The 16,781-nt window shown below is 34.7% G+C and overlaps 3 protein-coding genes across 3 annotated transcripts; 1 reads left to right on the top strand and 2 right to left on the bottom strand.

Annotated features, from left to right (window-relative positions):
- Window positions 1-3,748: 3,748 nt before the first annotated feature.
- LOC100781209 (probable serine/threonine-protein kinase At1g54610) lies at window positions 3,749-9,186 on the top strand. The gene is made up of 8 exons (XM_003543286.5): window positions 3,749-4,857; window positions 4,992-5,276; window positions 5,727-6,044; window positions 6,256-6,483; window positions 6,796-6,893; window positions 7,281-7,395; window positions 8,171-8,644; window positions 8,831-9,186. The coding sequence occupies exons 1-8, from the start codon at window positions 4,435-4,437 to the stop codon at window positions 8,999-9,001; spliced, it is 2,112 nt and encodes a 703-aa protein (XP_003543334.1). The 5' UTR covers window positions 3,749-4,434; the 3' UTR covers window positions 9,002-9,186.
- Window positions 9,187-9,652: 466 nt separating this feature from the next.
- On the bottom strand, window positions 9,653-12,000 carry LOC100804553 (probable L-type lectin-domain containing receptor kinase VII.2). The gene has a single exon (XM_003541860.5). The coding sequence runs from the start codon at window positions 11,998-12,000 to the stop codon at window positions 9,874-9,876; it is 2,127 nt and encodes a 708-aa protein (XP_003541908.2). The 3' UTR covers window positions 9,653-9,873.
- On the bottom strand, window positions 9,653-15,631 carry LOC100804025 (probable L-type lectin-domain containing receptor kinase VII.2). Its single transcript, XM_041008438.1, has 2 exons — window positions 11,214-15,631; window positions 9,653-11,101 (listed from the first exon to the last, which is right to left on the bottom strand). Exon 1 carries the CDS (start codon window positions 15,143-15,145, stop codon window positions 13,073-13,075), a length of 2,073 nt encoding a protein of 690 aa, XP_040864372.1. The 5' UTR covers window positions 15,146-15,631; the 3' UTR covers window positions 9,653-11,101; window positions 11,214-13,072.
- Window positions 15,632-16,781: the final 1,150 nt, after the last annotated feature.

The following is a 16,781-nucleotide window of genomic DNA, read 5'->3' as shown; positions in this document are numbered from 1 at the left end:
CTATAATTACGTTAAATAGATAATATGAAAGAATTACATTACAAGAGTTTGGTCTGTCAAACTCCCAATAATGGAGGGTTTAACCTCTCATTGCCATGAGAGGTTTTACCCTTTAGGGTTGATGTGGATAGAAGAATAAGATGGATGAATAAAGGAATAGAAGGGAAAATGACTAAAGAAGAAGGACTTGTCCCTATTAGAGATGCTCAGGCTTTGGATTATTCACCAGAGAGTTTTGAGACTCGGTATGTCTTTTTGCTTCCTACTCCTTTTATAGGCCTAAGATAGCTTAAAATTCACACGACCTCACGCTAAGCGTGCCCTTCTAGGCTTAATGGGTATGACGGTGTGATCACGCGTTGAGCGCGACAGCATCTGAGCTTAGTGAGTATGGCGGTGATCACGCGCTTAGCGCAGGATTCGTGCTAAGCGCACCTTTGGGTTTCCTCGTGGGTCTTGTTCTCGCTAAGCTTGAGTTGACCACTAAGCGAGAAGACGCGTTGGGCCTATCTTGTGTGCTAAGTGGGTTGTCCCAATTTTTAACTTTTTTCTTCAAGTTTTTGCATCAATTTTCCTTCAAAGCACTGTAATTTTCTTCTTTTGAATCTTGTTGGTAAAAAATTAACATGATATTAAATTCTTCATTATTTCATTAAAAACAACAGTAAAGTATAGGAATTATAATCACTATTAGTCCAAATTGACTATCAATTAAACCCAAATTTTACAATTATCAATGGGTAATTTTTTGGAGTTAAAAGCCATCACAAAATGCAAAAAAAAAAAAAAAACCATAAATTTGCAAATTCTTCTTCCTTAACCTTATTCTTCCCTAACTTTTTGCATTTTCTCATCCACTAGGTTTATCCGAGAGAGGTGAATTCGAAAGTTAGGTTGTTGAGTTTGTTGGGGGCATTTTATTCCAATAGAACATTAGAATTGATATTCGTAACATTGAGTTTGAGAGTGAATGTGTAGGTTTTCAGAAGGAAGAGGAATTCAAAGAAGAAGAATAAGATGACAGGGTCAATAAGGTTGTGTTTATCATTGCAGTTGAACAAAACATTTAAAAAAGAAAAATAAAAAAATTATTTATTTGAATTCGAAGAAGATGAAAAAAGTTAAGAAAGAAGGAGATTAGAAAAGAGAGATTTACAAATTTGTGTTTTTTTTTTTTTTTTTGTATTTTGTGGTGATTTTTAACTTCCGAAAGTCACTCACTTCCATAGTCATTCCCATCAATAGAATAAATGAAAGAGTGACACGTAAGTTTGAATACTTAAACCTACATTCGAGCCAAAACGTAATAATTTTCAATTTTTCGATAACGAAAAAAACTCAAAATTTTGCTAGACGAATTCCAAATATTTTGATATTTATAAGGATGAAAAACATATTTTAGCTAATAATTTAGTTTTTAAAAAATATTACATAGGCTCGGATTGGTTCAAACTTTGCTTTAGGTAAAAAAACAACACACTTTAATTTTACGAGGACGAAAAACATATAAAAAATTTATAAGGGACAAATTTCAAACTTTTTAAAATTTATAATAATGAAAAATATATTTTAGCCTAAAAAATTAAGACGATGCTCTGTTTGAATAAGTTTCTTTATAAATATTTATGAAAAAAGAAAATAAGAAAAATAAATTTATTTTAACTTATAAGATAAATTTATTTTCTTAATAAGTGCTTGTTAAGAAATTTATTGAAACATAGTCCTAATAGTAATATAAATTATAGAAATATGATAATTCATACAATAATTTATATAATATTTTTTGTTTTTATCTTTTTCCATCGTATCATTTGTTGTATATCATACTTCTCTCTCTTATCATTTATTCCTTTCATTTGATGTAACATCTTTTTCTCTTGTATCAATCTTTAAGAGATAATTATCTGTTGCTTATTTTATGTATTTGTTCATAGACTCAGAGGGGAAGAGGGGATTTGTTGGAACAGAAGTGTGAGTAATAAGTCATAAGTCACGCATTGGTTAGAAATAAATTTATTGAAAGATGTGTAAAAGATGCCTTATGATTTAAGATTCTAAGAGAAGATATGGTGCTTAATTCTCTTGGTCGCCATTGCATAAGCTTGTTAACTCCCTAATAAATGTGATTGATTATTATTAGAGTGTAAGTATAAAATGTGCACAAAAAATAACTCAGATAATAACATTTATGGAATGATAATAATTAAGTGATAAAATATGTAATTAAACCTTTATGTTAAAAAAATAAAGTATTTTTTTATTATCATTTGACAATACCAATAAAGCATTAGATTTTTTTTCCTATTATACCCCTAACCATTTATTATGGAGTGAGAAAATCAAAAGAAATATAAATGAGAGAGAATATAATTATTATGATAAGATATATATTAGGAATTAAGTAACACTTATCTTGATCTTTTTTATAAAAATCAAAATAGAATTTTAGTTTAATCCTTTTAAAAAAAATCTAGAATCTCTCATGCATTAATAATTTTTGTCACAAATATTTTTAACAATGAGTAATTTTTTTTAGTTCAATAAATAGTAAGTAGAATACGTTGATGTTGTAAAACACTTTGAAATCTAACTTTGTCTTGTACAAGGAGAATCTTAGAAACTTTACTTTGATCATTTACATACACAACCAATAAAAATATTAAATGATAAACATATTCATGATGAAAGATTAAATAAATAAAATTAATAAATACATTTTTTAAGAAATAAAAGCATTTTTTTAATAAAACTAACAGAAACATTTGAAAAAAAAAAGTACACCTAAAAAATATCAGGAATAATTTTGAAAATATATATAAATTTAAGACAAATTCACTTTTATTTACCAACTTAACTAATTTTTTAATTTTAGTGAATTAGTGAAAGAAGTAATTTTTGAAAAATTTTATTTTTATTTATATGTTATTTTCAAAGTTTAAGACAACATTAATTATCCATTTGTCAATTATACCTTTGTTTTCTACCTAATATGTAATTAATTTACCCTCAAACAATTATTGTAGAGTAAAAATGAAAAAAAAAACTCTAAAATTATTTCATCAGAATTAAGAAAATTTATTACATTTATTAGTTTTAGGTAAAAAGTTTGAAAGAGATATAAAAGAAGTAAGTTTAGTGACAATATTTTAACATTGTCAAATCATTTTACTTTATCATTTAATCTTAAACTATTATTACGAATGTATAATAAATTTGTTAATTTTCATATAATTATTTTATTTTAAAAATTATACCATGTATCATAAGTTGGATTTTATATTAGTTTATATTAAAAAAATTAACATATTAGTTATAAAAAACATTTATGTGTTCTACTTACTGTTTAAATAATTACCTTTGAAATTATACTAATAAATAATAATAATAATACGTAACTGAGTAACAATATAAAATGGTTTTATATTATAAAAAATCTAACATATTAATATTAATATCAATGATTTCTTTGTAAATTTCTTCCTAAACTAAAATATTATTAATTTTTGTTGAATGTTTTTTTCCTCCCTAAACTAAAAAATTACTATTATCAACTGTTTGTTGATTTTTATTTCTTAAAAATCTGTTGAAATTCTTTGAAACTTTATTTGGTTTTTCCTTAAAAATTTGAGTAAATAAAATCTTGAAACAGTTCATGAACTAATATACATATATTAAATATTTTATTATTTTTTATTATATAAATAATATTTTTCTAAGAAAAAAAAAACTAATCCGTCAAAGGGGGAAAAAATGAAAAATTCTTCCTTCCACACCGTCAATGGCAGACTCTTGGCCCTCAGAGAAGAGAGAGAGAGAGAGAGAGAAAGAGAAAGAGAGAAAAGGGTCTGTTGACTGAGCTTAGTCGGCAAAAGCCGTCGTGTAAGGGAGATAATGTTTCTCTTTAATTTATGAATACGCGTTGAAATTTCATCCTTACACAAGCCCAACACTTTCTTTGTTGTTAAGCTTGTCACCAACCATTCCATTCCATTCTTACCCTTAATCCCTTTCTAACTCAAGTATAAATTTTTCCCCTTACCCATTATTTTTTGTCGATCAATTTAATGATTCATTGTCTTCAAGTGGTAGGATCACCATCACCCTCTATTTTTGAATGTTGACAATTTATTGGGTTAGTGTTAGTGGAGGATTTCTTAATTGCGTCTTTGATTGGAATCGCTGACTCTGTAATTGGGTCAGTTTGAAAGTTTCAAAAGAGGGCAGAGGAAGCGTGGATTTTCTTATTCTTTTGTTTTTAAGGGTTCAAGGAGGAGAAATTCCCAGCTTTGTTATTGGAGGGGGATGATGCATGAATATTAGCTGGTCAGTTGCATGATGGAGTTGTAGGTGGAGGATAGTGATCGTGGTTATTGATTGAAGGATAATAATATATTGCATAGTAGTTGAATTTGTATAATAGCTTTGTGCTGCAACATGGGGTGCATAGCTTCCAAGAGTGCAGCTGTTGAAGACAGCAGGGAAGGTGTGGCAAGGGAATTCACTTCATCCAGCAAAAGGGCGGCCTCGAAGATGAAGGCTTCCGTATTGAATTCGGAGAAAAGGATCGATGGGGTTTGGGGGAAAGATAAGATTTTGGATGGTGCTGATATGAAAGTTTCATTGATTGACAAGGGATCCAGTGGTTCGATGCGGTCGAGTAATAATAAGAACGGGAAGAAGAAAAAGGAGAAACCTGAATTGGCTGTTCTTGATCATCCTGGTCTTGGAAGGGTTCCAAAGGGTTTAGAAGGAGAGCAAGTTGCAGCAGGGTGGCCAACTTGGTTTTCTTCTGTTGCTGGTGAAGCTGTCCAAGGGTGGATACCGCGGAAGGCGGATACTTTTGAGAGGTTTCATAAAGTAAGTTATCACCTTGGCTGCTTAGTTTGTGATTGCATTATAGTTCCACTGTTGTGTAGTTAACTGATTATTACTACCATCATGTGAATGCATTAATGTTGGCGATTGTAATGTAATGGCATTTTACCATGCAGATTGGCCAAGGAACCTACAGTACTGTGTATAAGGCTCGTGATTTGACTGACCAAAAGATCGTTGCGTTGAAGAGGGTACGCTTTGATAATTGTGATGCTGAGAGTGTCAAGTTTATGGCAAGGGAAATCCTTGTTCTGCGTAGGCTTGACCATCCAAATGTAATAAAGTTGGAAGGCTTGATAACATCGAAGACCTCTCGCAGCTTGTACCTTGTTTTTGAATACATGGAACATGATCTTACAGGACTTGCATCAAGTCCTAGCATTAAGTTTTCTGAACCACAGGTAGTGATGATATCTTTTTATTCTTGCGGTCTTATGTTTTATATGGAGTCAAGATTCTTCTTGTTAAAATGTAATAAAAGTATAAAACCATTCATGGGTCTTCACATAACAACTTGAGCTTTAGGGATAATTGGTCATTGACATGGTATCAAAGCTTTCTAAACAAAGTTGTTAGGAATTTGATATTTGCTGCCCATATTCTTCTAAACTGAAAAATTGAATTTCCACACATGGTAAAATTGGGCTTGTGCACTGTCAATAATTCAAGCATGTTAGAGAGGTAATAAAACCAGTAATGAGCCTTTGCCTAATAGCTTAAGCTTTTTGGATAATTGGGCATAGTATGTTGGGAAGCATTTATCCTTATTGGAGTTCTTTTTGAAATAACTGTCCTTGCTCTTGACTATGCTTAGATGTCTAAAACTCTAAGTGATGTTTCTTATACATCAGGTTAAATGCTACATGCAACAGCTTCTTAGTGGATTGGATCATTGTCATAGTCGTGGTGTCCTCCACCGCGACATAAAGGGCTCAAATCTTCTCATTGACAATAATGGCATCTTAAAGATTGCAGATTTTGGTCTGGCAAATTTTATTGACCCCCATCACAAGGTTCCATTGACCAGCCGTGTAGTAACTCTGTGGTATAGACCACCAGAACTCTTACTTGGAGCATCTAATTACGGAGTTGCTGTGGATTTGTGGAGCACTGGTTGCATACTGGGGGAACTGTATCGTAGCAGACCTATATTACCTGGAAAAACAGAGGTATGCAGTATGCTACTTCAGAATCTAGTTTTCATCATTTACTCACAATAACTGCCTTCACTTGGATTTTTCAAGTGGTCTCTTCACTGATATGCACAATTTCAATTGCCAAAGCAATATATTCCATCTTAGACTGGCTGTTAAAATTCTCAAATTGATATCGTACAGTTATAGAGCTAGGTACCTGAAGTTTAACTTCTGTTCATTGTAGGTTGAACAATTGCATAGGATTTTTAAACTTTGTGGCTCACCATCTGAGGACTATTGGTGCAAGCTGCGGACGCCACATTCAACAGTATTCAGGCCTCCTCACCATTATAGGCGTTGTGTTGCTGAAACATTTAAAGAATATCCATCTGCTGCCACAAGGCTTATCGAAACCCTACTTTCTTTAGATCCCACACTTCGAGGAACAGCAGCTGCAGCCCTTAAGAGTGAGGTAAGTGCTTTTATGTTTACAACAAGTGGAGTACTTATGTAACCTGATTGAGATTGGACTTCATCCTTATACAATGTACTTATACTCATTGTGTGAGATTTGAGTACCATTTTCTCAGCTTCATGTGTGTGCTTGTGATCATGAAGCACTTTTTGCTGTTTCCTGCCTTTATGTACCTAATTGAGTAGAAAATAATAATCTAAATTCTTATGCAATGTTGTTATTCAATATATTGAAGGAACTTGTTTCCTTTCTAACCTTCTAGGAGGCCCTTGATTATCCATTTTGATATTCCCCCCCCTTCATTGACAGTTCTTTTCATCGGAACCCCTTCCTTGTGATCCATCAAGCTTACCAAAATATCCTCCCAGCAAAGAGATTGACACTAAATTGTGGGAAGAAGCAACAAGGTACCTGCTGTAGGATGATAGTTTTATATGTAAAAAAATGTTGAGGCAAAGACAATTTAGTTATATTATGTTCAATAACTAATATTATATGACGTGATTTTAACTTTTCTCAGGTAATCAAGTTGATTTTGTATTGATTGTTAAATTTGAATGTTTAAATCTTTGACATGAACCAAAGCAACATCATTGGTCACTCTCGTACATGACAAAAGAAATATGCATATGTTTGATTTCTAAAGCTTTGTAGGCATGCAACTTTAAATTTGTGTTTCATGATTAATGTTGAATTTGCTTTCTGCTCCACGGGCTTCATACGTTTGTGATAGAGGGAGCCTTTGTTACCTAAGACTATTGTTAACAAGTATAGATTTTTGTTTATCATCTTAGGCATGGAGCTGATAGGGAAAAGGAGCAAAAATTTAGACCAGGAGGTCGACAAGAGAAAGAACCTCAGACATTTATATTATCCAAAGACAGTGCCGACTCCTGCATATCAATGCAGGTAATTCAAGCAAGATTAAAACCAGTTTCTCCTTATTCGTTTTAGTTGAAATCAAATTATATGACCTGCATCTGTTGGGTACCTTTGGGCACAGTGTTATAACTTATACCAAATAGTCTACATCTAATGACCATGAAATTGGGGGGGACAAGAAAACGAAAAATCTGGAAGATTTGTACGTCTTTTGATTCAACTTATTGATCAGTTTGTTAATTTTTGGTCTGTAAAGGTTTAATGCTTTGCTTTTCGGTGCTCTTTGAGTATGACCTACAGACCTAGCCCCTGCTAACTATATTATGACGATTTTAGAACACAAACCACAGGAGGCTAGTTCAACTAATTTTTGAGTCAAATGGGCCCTCTTCATATTTAAAAATAAGGTGCAGAGGAGAATAATAAAATAAAGAATCTGAGAGTTAGAATTTTATTAGGGCTGGTAACAAAAGCAGCAAGAAAGATAATATTTTATTGACTCAACATAGGGAAAACTCCCGCTAGAAAGCAATACACTGCTCCAGATGTTTCAAGCAGTCTGGATCCACTCCTTATTTAATTCTAGCATTCACCAAAAGTCCCGTACTTGCATTTACCAAATGTCCCTCTAGTTTCAGTGGTTTAACTGCTTCTTTGCTAGCCATAATTGAGATTCCTTTTATATTTGTGCAATTGAATAGGCCAAAAGGAAAATGCGTCCATCTCCCCCCTTTTGCCTTGTCTACTGCCTTGCATCCTGTCACTTTTTCATCTCAGTATATCATAATTTTATTTGACGCAGCAAGGGCAACGCCTTCCAAACTCAAGGAGCCGGAATGAGTTCTTCAATCCTCACAGAGAACCTGTGTCTGGACATTTGGTTTTTCCACAAAAACAGTCAGAAGATCATAAAGAAACGCTAAATTATTTCTCCGGCCCTCTTTATCAGAGGCCTTTGCATTCAGGTCCATTGGTTCCAGGTTATGGCTGTGAAATGGTTGGAAGGGAAGCCGGTGAACGGCGGCCTCATGTTTCAAACAAAGTCAACCTACCAAAACTATCTGGGTTAGTGGCATCTAGGACTTCTTCATTGTCTGGAGATCAAAAAGAAAATCCAGTTCCCTCGAGGCCTCGGGAAACAATTGAAGTACAAATATCTTTGGAGTCAACTAATGGATCAGAGTCAAGAAGAAGGCATGATACCAAACACCATTCTCAGAGAATTGATCCCAGGAAAATTGAAAATGGAAAAGTTTCAACTGAAACCTTAATTCAGGTTAGTTTTGTCTATTATTATTCTTTCCTTCCCATTTCTTTGTCTTTTTGCTTTCATAATTGTCAGCATTTGTCAGTGAATGGCTTTGCTAGCCATCAACAATTTTTTGTGTCCCTAGTTTGCCACATTTTTGTAATTTGTATTCATTTGTTATTTATCTTGGGATTTTGCTGGTCCCTATTTCAGGATGGGCATGGATCCATGGGAAACAATATCTACCACCTCTCTGGTCCGTTACTGGTTTCTTCAAACAACATAGATCAGATGCTCAAAGAGCGTGATCGAAAGATCCAAGAATATTCAAGACGAGCAAGAATGTACAAGTCTGGTGAGATAGCTCATGCAAAGCAAAATTAGGATGATTCATAGTCAATTACAATTTTTTTTCCAATTACGCAGCTAGTTACATTTTTTAATGACCGTGATATTTATCTCAAAATTATAGAAAGAGAGGTAAAGGGTGGAAAGTGTGTTCATGCACGCTTCTCTTGTTAATTACATATATAGTGTAAATTGCTAATAAGAATTTGATGTTCCTTCCATTATTCATGTTTTATCCTTATGTACATGCGATCCAATTTTGAAAAATTGAATTACTAAAGCTCCATTTGTTTGGTCTCAAGTTTTCAACTGCTTGAATTCCTAATCATTTTCCCAGCCCGGTAGCTTGTTGCGTGTGAAGCTAAGTAATTTAGTTCATGTTGATTTCATCATGATTGTTATTGAATTCTATAATTCTATACTTCCTAACAGTAATGATCAATTTTTTGTTTTGAGTTTTTAATAAAAAAATTTGTTACATTGGATCCCTAACATATTAAAATTTTTGTTTTGAGTTTCTGTTATCAATTAAGTAATAACATGATATCATTTCAATGATTGATATATATTGAGAAGATATATTTAAAGACTAGATGTGTGATAAGTTTTTTCTTTTAAATAGGACCGTTGTTTCAAGAATTTCGTTTCATAGGTAATCAAATTAAAGCAATTGAATACTCATTCATCTAATGAATACCAGACCTTTTTTAGCAGAATTTTATGTGACAAAATCTCATTAACAAACTCTAAGAAATCAAACTCCAAAGTCATTCATCTTTTGTTTTGTTTTGTTTCTTTTTTGGTAATGAACACAGGTTTGATCCAAACAAGCTAGACCTTGAAATTCTCTATTCATTACAACAGGATTTGGATAACCTAAAATCGGCAACTAGTAAAAAGCTGAAACACTATCTGTTTTCTCTGGTGATTTCTGATTCTGATCCTGGAAAGGTACTTGAGCCACTTCCAGATGTCCTAGAATTAAAACTGAACATCTTAACTTCATCAAAAGAAGGGTAACCCCTGTATGGTAAAGCACATTCAGCTCTAGACCACATAGCAGCTGATTTTATTTTTCCAAGAAAACTCATCTCTATGTTTTCTTCATCAGACTCAGTGCTGTCAATTTCCACCTCCAAAATTTTCACAGCCTGCCTCATAGTTGGTCTGATACCAGGGTCTGAATTTGAACATAACAGACCCAAATAAAGCAATCTCTCAGCTTCCTCTATGGTGTATCCGCCTTTAGCCTTCAACCTTTCATCAACAGCACTGTGCAATTGGCCTTGCATCATTAGGGACATCAACCATTCGATTAGCCCCGGTTTATGTTCTTCAATAGGTCTTCTCCCACAAACTACTTCCAACACCAATATTCCAAAACCAAACACATCAGACATAGTTGACGCCGTTCCTGATCGAATCACTTCAGGAGCAATGTATCCTACTGTCCCTATTACTCTTGTTGTGCTGACCACTTGTCCCTGATGATCATGCATACGAGCCAATCCGAAATCTCCCAGCCTTGCATTCATGTCCTTATCAAGTAGAACATTGTTTGCTTTAATGTCCCTATGCAAGACCTTAACTTCCCAACCCTCATGCAGGTATAGAATCCCTGCGGCTACATTTTTCAAAACTTGAATCCTCTCTTCCCATGTCAGCATCAATCTCTCTTCACACTCAAATATCCTTTTGTCTAAACTTCCATTGGTCATGAAGTCATAAACTAGAATCAAGTTTCCCCTTTCTTTTTTGCACCAGCCTCTCAATCCTACTAAATTTCTGTGAGTCATTCTGCCAAGGCTTGAAACCTCTGCCAAAAACTCTCTCATCCCTTCTTCCCTTTCTTGAGGGATTCTCTTGACTGCAACTTCTACTCCATGCAAAACCCCTTTATATACCTTCCCGTTCCCTCCGACAGCAATCACATTCTCTTCAGAAAACCGCCTTGTTGCTGCATCAATTTCATGGAAACCAATCCTGTGAGGCCAATACTCCAATTCCCAATCTTCGACTTCTTCTTGTGACTTTCTTCTGCGGAGAATGAAAAACGCTACATAACCCCAACCAATTATTAACACACACACAATACTGGTGACACCTACAGCTAAAGCTCGTGCTCCAGAAAACCACCTTTTATGATGAACAAATGAAGGCAAATTTTTTGTCACTAATGCATCACCAATTGAAAAATTTGAATTACTAAAACTCCAAGCAAGAATCTTAGCACTGTCTATTATCCTACCTGTTGCTGCGGTGAATCCAACGTATATTTCATCCATAAGAACCCCTGAAAGGTTAACACTACTGCTGATAAGAGGCACTCTAGGCTTCTTTTGTCCTGCCCGAGCCATAGTGATGTTAAGCTGGGAGTGCATAAATTCAATCCATACCTGATAGTTTTCTCCATTTTTTATATCCAACACCTTAAATTCTTTGTCACCTTTTCCACCCCAATAACCAGCCTCATGCGAAGTTGAGGAACAAAGCGAGTTTATGTCAATACCAACATGATTGTCACTTATATCGTTGAACTCTTCTTCATTTTTAACCGGATCAAACTCGACTCCAAGAACGTGGTTCTGAGGATTGCCTTCATTGCTGCGATTGAAAAGACCGATATATTCCGCTGAGGTCGTGCCATTTACACCTCTTGATGGCGTGAATAGGAAGACAAAGCCATGACCAGTGATAAAGTTTTTAATGGGGACAATTGAGAAAATGAAGGAGGTCGCAAAGGGGAGAAAAGTGGAAGAGTTGGCTAGTTTGGTAGGTATTTTGTGAGGGTAAAAAGCACGGCCTATGGAGAAGAAACTTTGATTTGTGAGAGTAAGAATGGAGGTCTGAACAGAGGCATTTCCATATAGGATGATATTTGTGGAGTTGAAGTTTGTGTTATAGACAAATTCGGTAGTGGAAGCTGAACTGAAAATGGTTACAGTGTGAAGAAAAATGAGGAGCTTTAGTGGAGACATTGGCAAGGGACTGAAAATGGAAGAAAAACTTTGCCAAATTGAAATTGGTTGCTGCATATATATGAATCTTCAGCTTTTGTTAACCCTCCAAGAGTATATAGGAAAGGTAACGGTTGATTCCGGCCCACACAGGTCATAAGTCATTGTTATTTATTGCCAGTCAACACATCAATTCATACATGTTCTGGCAATTTTGCATTTATTTCGTAGGCCCACACAGGTCATAAGTCATTGTTATTTATTGCCAGTCAACACATCAATTCAAAAATTTTCTGGCAATTTTGCATTTATTTCGCAGGACCTTTATTAAGGTGAACCACATACGTAACACTAATCGCCAAACCAGCCTTAGATATTTGTCTTATATACATGTGATACATAGGTGTGCTTGGCAAGGAAAAGTAAAGAGAAGGAAGAGTTGAAAGTGGTAATGTATTCACATAAAAGGTTACATATATTGTCATTTTCCAACTCCAATACACTGCTCTTTATTTCACTCTCGGTCAAGAGGCAAAGAAAATGAAGAGAAAAAAAAGTTTGGGTAAAATGAAGAATAGAAAATTATTTTTTCTATGGAAGTGGGTTCCATTAGCTTCATTTTTCTCATCTATCATTAGGACAGCTTAGATCATGATTCTTTGTTACATTACAACACGTGTATCTGTCGTTGAAAACAAAAATCGTCTGACATAATAGTTGCCAAAAGACTTTGTATGCTGTCATCATGTAGAAATGTGTCAGAATACAGCCTTACCCTTGCATATGCAAAGAGGCTGTTTCCGGATTCGAACCCATGACCAACAGGTCACCAAGGCACAACTTTACCGCTGCACCAAATTAATTTTTATGTTACATTTAAGATTTATCCAAGAAAGAACTTTGGACATAAGCAGTATTCAAAGAACTAGAACACCAAAGAAAATTTAAAAAAAAAGTTAGCACCCCAAATTTATGTAAACCTTAGCGGCCTCAGTCATGGAGACTTGAAATCACTATTCTAACAAAACTCAAGACTTTTGGAGTGACAAGTGCTTGCACTTTACAAATGGAAATGTTTGTCACTTGACAACAGCAGCCTTGGCTATGTTCAATCTCAACATTAAGAAAGTGATTGAATCAATTTCAGCTCTCACCTTCCTTCTGAGACAAACTCTGGTTCTAGCTGCGGACTGGGACAAGAGATGCTCAAAGATGCAGTAGAGTAAAACTTGGTCTGCAAAATTTCGTCAAAGGTGGGATAATTTACATTGGCAGAACTTGTAGAACTCTTAGACCATGATGCTGCTGAGTTTATTTTTCCAAGCAGAGCCAAATGGATGCAATCTTCGTTACACTCAGTGCATTTTATTCCCTCCAATGTTTTCACCACTTGCCTCATTGTTGGCCTAACACCAGGGTCTGTACTCACACATAACAAACCCAAATGAAGCAGCCTCTCAGCTTCCTCAGCATTGTATCCACTTTGACCCTTCAAACGTTCATCAATAGCACAACTCAATTCCCCATTCTCCATATGGGAAAACAACCAATCAATCAGTGGTGGCTGATCTGCTATGATGGGTCTTCTCCCACACACCACTTCTAAAACCAATACTCCAAAACTATACACATCACACGCAGTTGACGGTCGCCCGATTCGGACTAGTTCCGGAGCCATGTACCCCAGGGTCCCTATCACTCTTGTGTCAGCCACATTTTCCTGGTGATGCAACCTTGCAAGCCCAAAATCCCCCAACCTAGCATTCATGTCCTTGTCAAGTAATACATTACAAGCTTTGATGTCCCTATGCAAGACCTCAACATCCCAACCCTCATGTAGATATAAAATTCCATCAGCTACGTTTTGCAAAACTCTAATTCTTTCTTCCCAACTCAAAAGCATGGTCTCTTCACACTCAAAGATCCTTTTGTCCAAGCTCTCATTCACCATGTAATCATAAACCAATATCAGTTTTCCTCCTTTTCTTTTGCTCCAACCTCTGAAACCCACTAAATTCCTGTGTTTCATTCTGCCTAGGCTTGAAATCTCTGCCAGAAACTCTCTCATTCCGTGCCGTGTCTCGTGATTGATGCTCTTCACCGCAACTTCTACTCCCTTCAAAAGCCCCTTGTACACCTTACCACTTGTTCCAATCCCAATCACCTTCTCTTCAGAGAATCCACTTGTTGCATCACAAATCTCCCGATAGCTAATCCTGTGTGGCCAATACTCCAATTCCCAGTCTTCAAAGTTTTCCTGTTTTTCTCCCCTTCTGTTTCTGAACAAAATGAAGAAAACCACCAAAGCACAAAAGCCACCCACAAAAAAAACACCGAAAGTTACACCTATTATGAAACCATTTGATCTAAACACCAATCTCTTTGGATGCACATACAAGGGCAAATGCTTGGTACTCAAAACATCACCAATTGAGAAATTAGAATTGCTAAAACTCCAAGCCAAGATTCTACAATTGTCCACCATTCTCCCTGTTGCCCCAGAAAACCCCACATACATTTCATCCAAAAGGACCCAAGAAAGGTTCATAGGCTTACTAATCAAAGGCCTATGAGGCTTCTTTCTCCCTGCTGGTGCCATGGTAACATTAATCACTGAGTTCTCAAACTCAATCCAAACCTGATAGTTTCTACCATCAGAAAGCTTCAAATCCTCCAATTCCTCACCTTCTCTCCCACCCCAGAACCCTGCAGGCTCCGAATACACCGAAATCATCGAATTCAAGTCCACACCCACATGGTTATCATTCTCCTCGTTGAACTCCTCGTTCCTAAAATCATCAAACTCAACCGCAAAAACATGGTTGGAGGAGTTACCTGAAGTGGAGCGGTTGAAGAGGCCCAAGTAGTTCCCCGAGAGTGCTCCATTTGCGGACATCACGGGCGTGACAACAAACGCGAAACCATGAGCCACAGGGAAGTTTTCACAAGGAGCAACGGAGAAGATGAAAGAGGTTGCAAAGGGAAGAAGGGTTGAAGAAGAAGAGTTTGGTGGCTTCATGGGTATTTTGTGAGGGTAAAAGGCACGCCCTATGGAGAAGAAAGTTTGGTTTGTGAGTTTGAGAACCGAGTTTTCTATGGTGGCATTCCCATAGAGTTTTACGTTGGTGGAGTTGAAGTTTCTGTTGTAGACAAATTCAGTTGTTGACACAAAACTCAGAAATTGAAGAGTTGAAAGAAGGAAAAACAAAGTACGAGGAGACATTATAGTTGGCCACAACAACAACAGAATTAACGAGAAAAGGGAACAAATACGTCTAAGCCTAGTTTAATGATGCTGAATCTAGCAATATAGTTGGAGTAACATTAATAGAACATCGTGTTGAATATTCGTGAGATTTAGATTCATTGATTTACCAGAACATTTGACACTGATTGGTGGGTGGCGGCGAGAGAAAAAGCTGAAGTGGAATTTTGATGCAATTGCAAAGTGGAAACTTAGCAGTGGCAACATTAACAAAATAATGTACATAAAAGAAAAAAAAATGAAATTAGTTGTGGCCACCAAAGTCCAGGCTAGTAGTAAAATAAGTCAAGTTAGTATATTCTAAAAATAAATAAAAGCACTGACAAAGAGTAAACGGTTCAAATAATATTTTATTTTCGACAAAGATCCAACGACGACCGTCCGACCTATGAAGTCACCTCATGGAAGAGTAATAAGTGGGTTAGTTAAAGGGATTTTTATTTTTCCTTTTTCAAATATGGAGACTTGTTTACCTTTTGGGTTTGTGTTTGCCTTTGGTTGAATTCTTTAGATTATTATTTAATAGTAATATATTTGACAAGTGATTGAAAAAAATCAATTATTTTTAACTATTGTTTTAGAATTTTGTTTTTAAATAGTACTCCATTAACATGTTAATATTGAAAAAAATTTGTATTATAATGGAGTTTAAATTTTTCATGTAGTGTTTTTATAATATTTTAAAGCATCGTAGGAGTTTTGAGTGCTTGATTTTATTACATAAAATAATTTATATGTGGCCCAAAGAAGAAACAAGTAAATATGCAAACTTCAAAATTGCTAATTGTTTTGTTTAAAATGTAATTGATTAAAGAGTTAAAAATACATTTTTTCTCGTTTTTTTTTCTTTTTAACTTAATTGTTTTTTTTCTCGTTTAAAATGTAATTGATTATGTTTTAAACATGAGAGGCGAAAAGCAAATATTGTGATATTTTGAGAAACAAAAATATATTTAACTTAATATTAATTATATGAATTGAAATATATAACTATTATAAAACATATAATAAAAAACATGCGACGAGTAATTTTTTTTATTGACTAATATTATTGATTTTTGTTATGAGAAAAAATTTAAATCACGACATCACTTCTTTTTTTTTTTCTTTACCATTAAACTAATCTTATAATCCCATACATTATGATGAGTAGTGAAATAAGATTTTGATTATAAAAGATTATTCTTATCATTTTGATTATTTCGTACGATGAGATAAGCTTTGAAGAAACCCTCAAATTAACCCAGTGCACAATAACTTGTATGCGTGTTCAATTTCAATATGTAGCTTCGTAGAAAGTGGTTTGGGATCACTTGATATCTGAGTTTGGCAGGCACAGCTCATTCATTTGAGTTTTGAAATAATAATACATGAACAAACATATAGTATTAAAATTTAGGATTTATGAAAACTAATAGTAGCACTACATGTGGTCACAACTCAAAGACATCTTTTTCTTTATTATTTCATAGATAAAGTTTTTGTTGTTTTTTTCTTTATAATTTTTCTTTTTAAAGAATTATTAACAGAAATAAGCTTTTTTCCCCCTGACCTCACTTTTCAGAAATTTGCGGTCATTTTTTAAATAAAGAAA

Source organism: Glycine max, chromosome 13 (assembly GCF_000004515.6).
Source record: "Glycine max cultivar Williams 82 chromosome 13, Glycine_max_v4.0, whole genome shotgun sequence".
Lineage (NCBI taxonomy): Eukaryota > Viridiplantae > Streptophyta > Magnoliopsida > Fabales > Fabaceae > Glycine > Glycine max.
The sequence above is the reverse complement of the archived record's forward strand: the minus strand, read 5'-3'. Positions and strand labels throughout refer to the sequence as shown.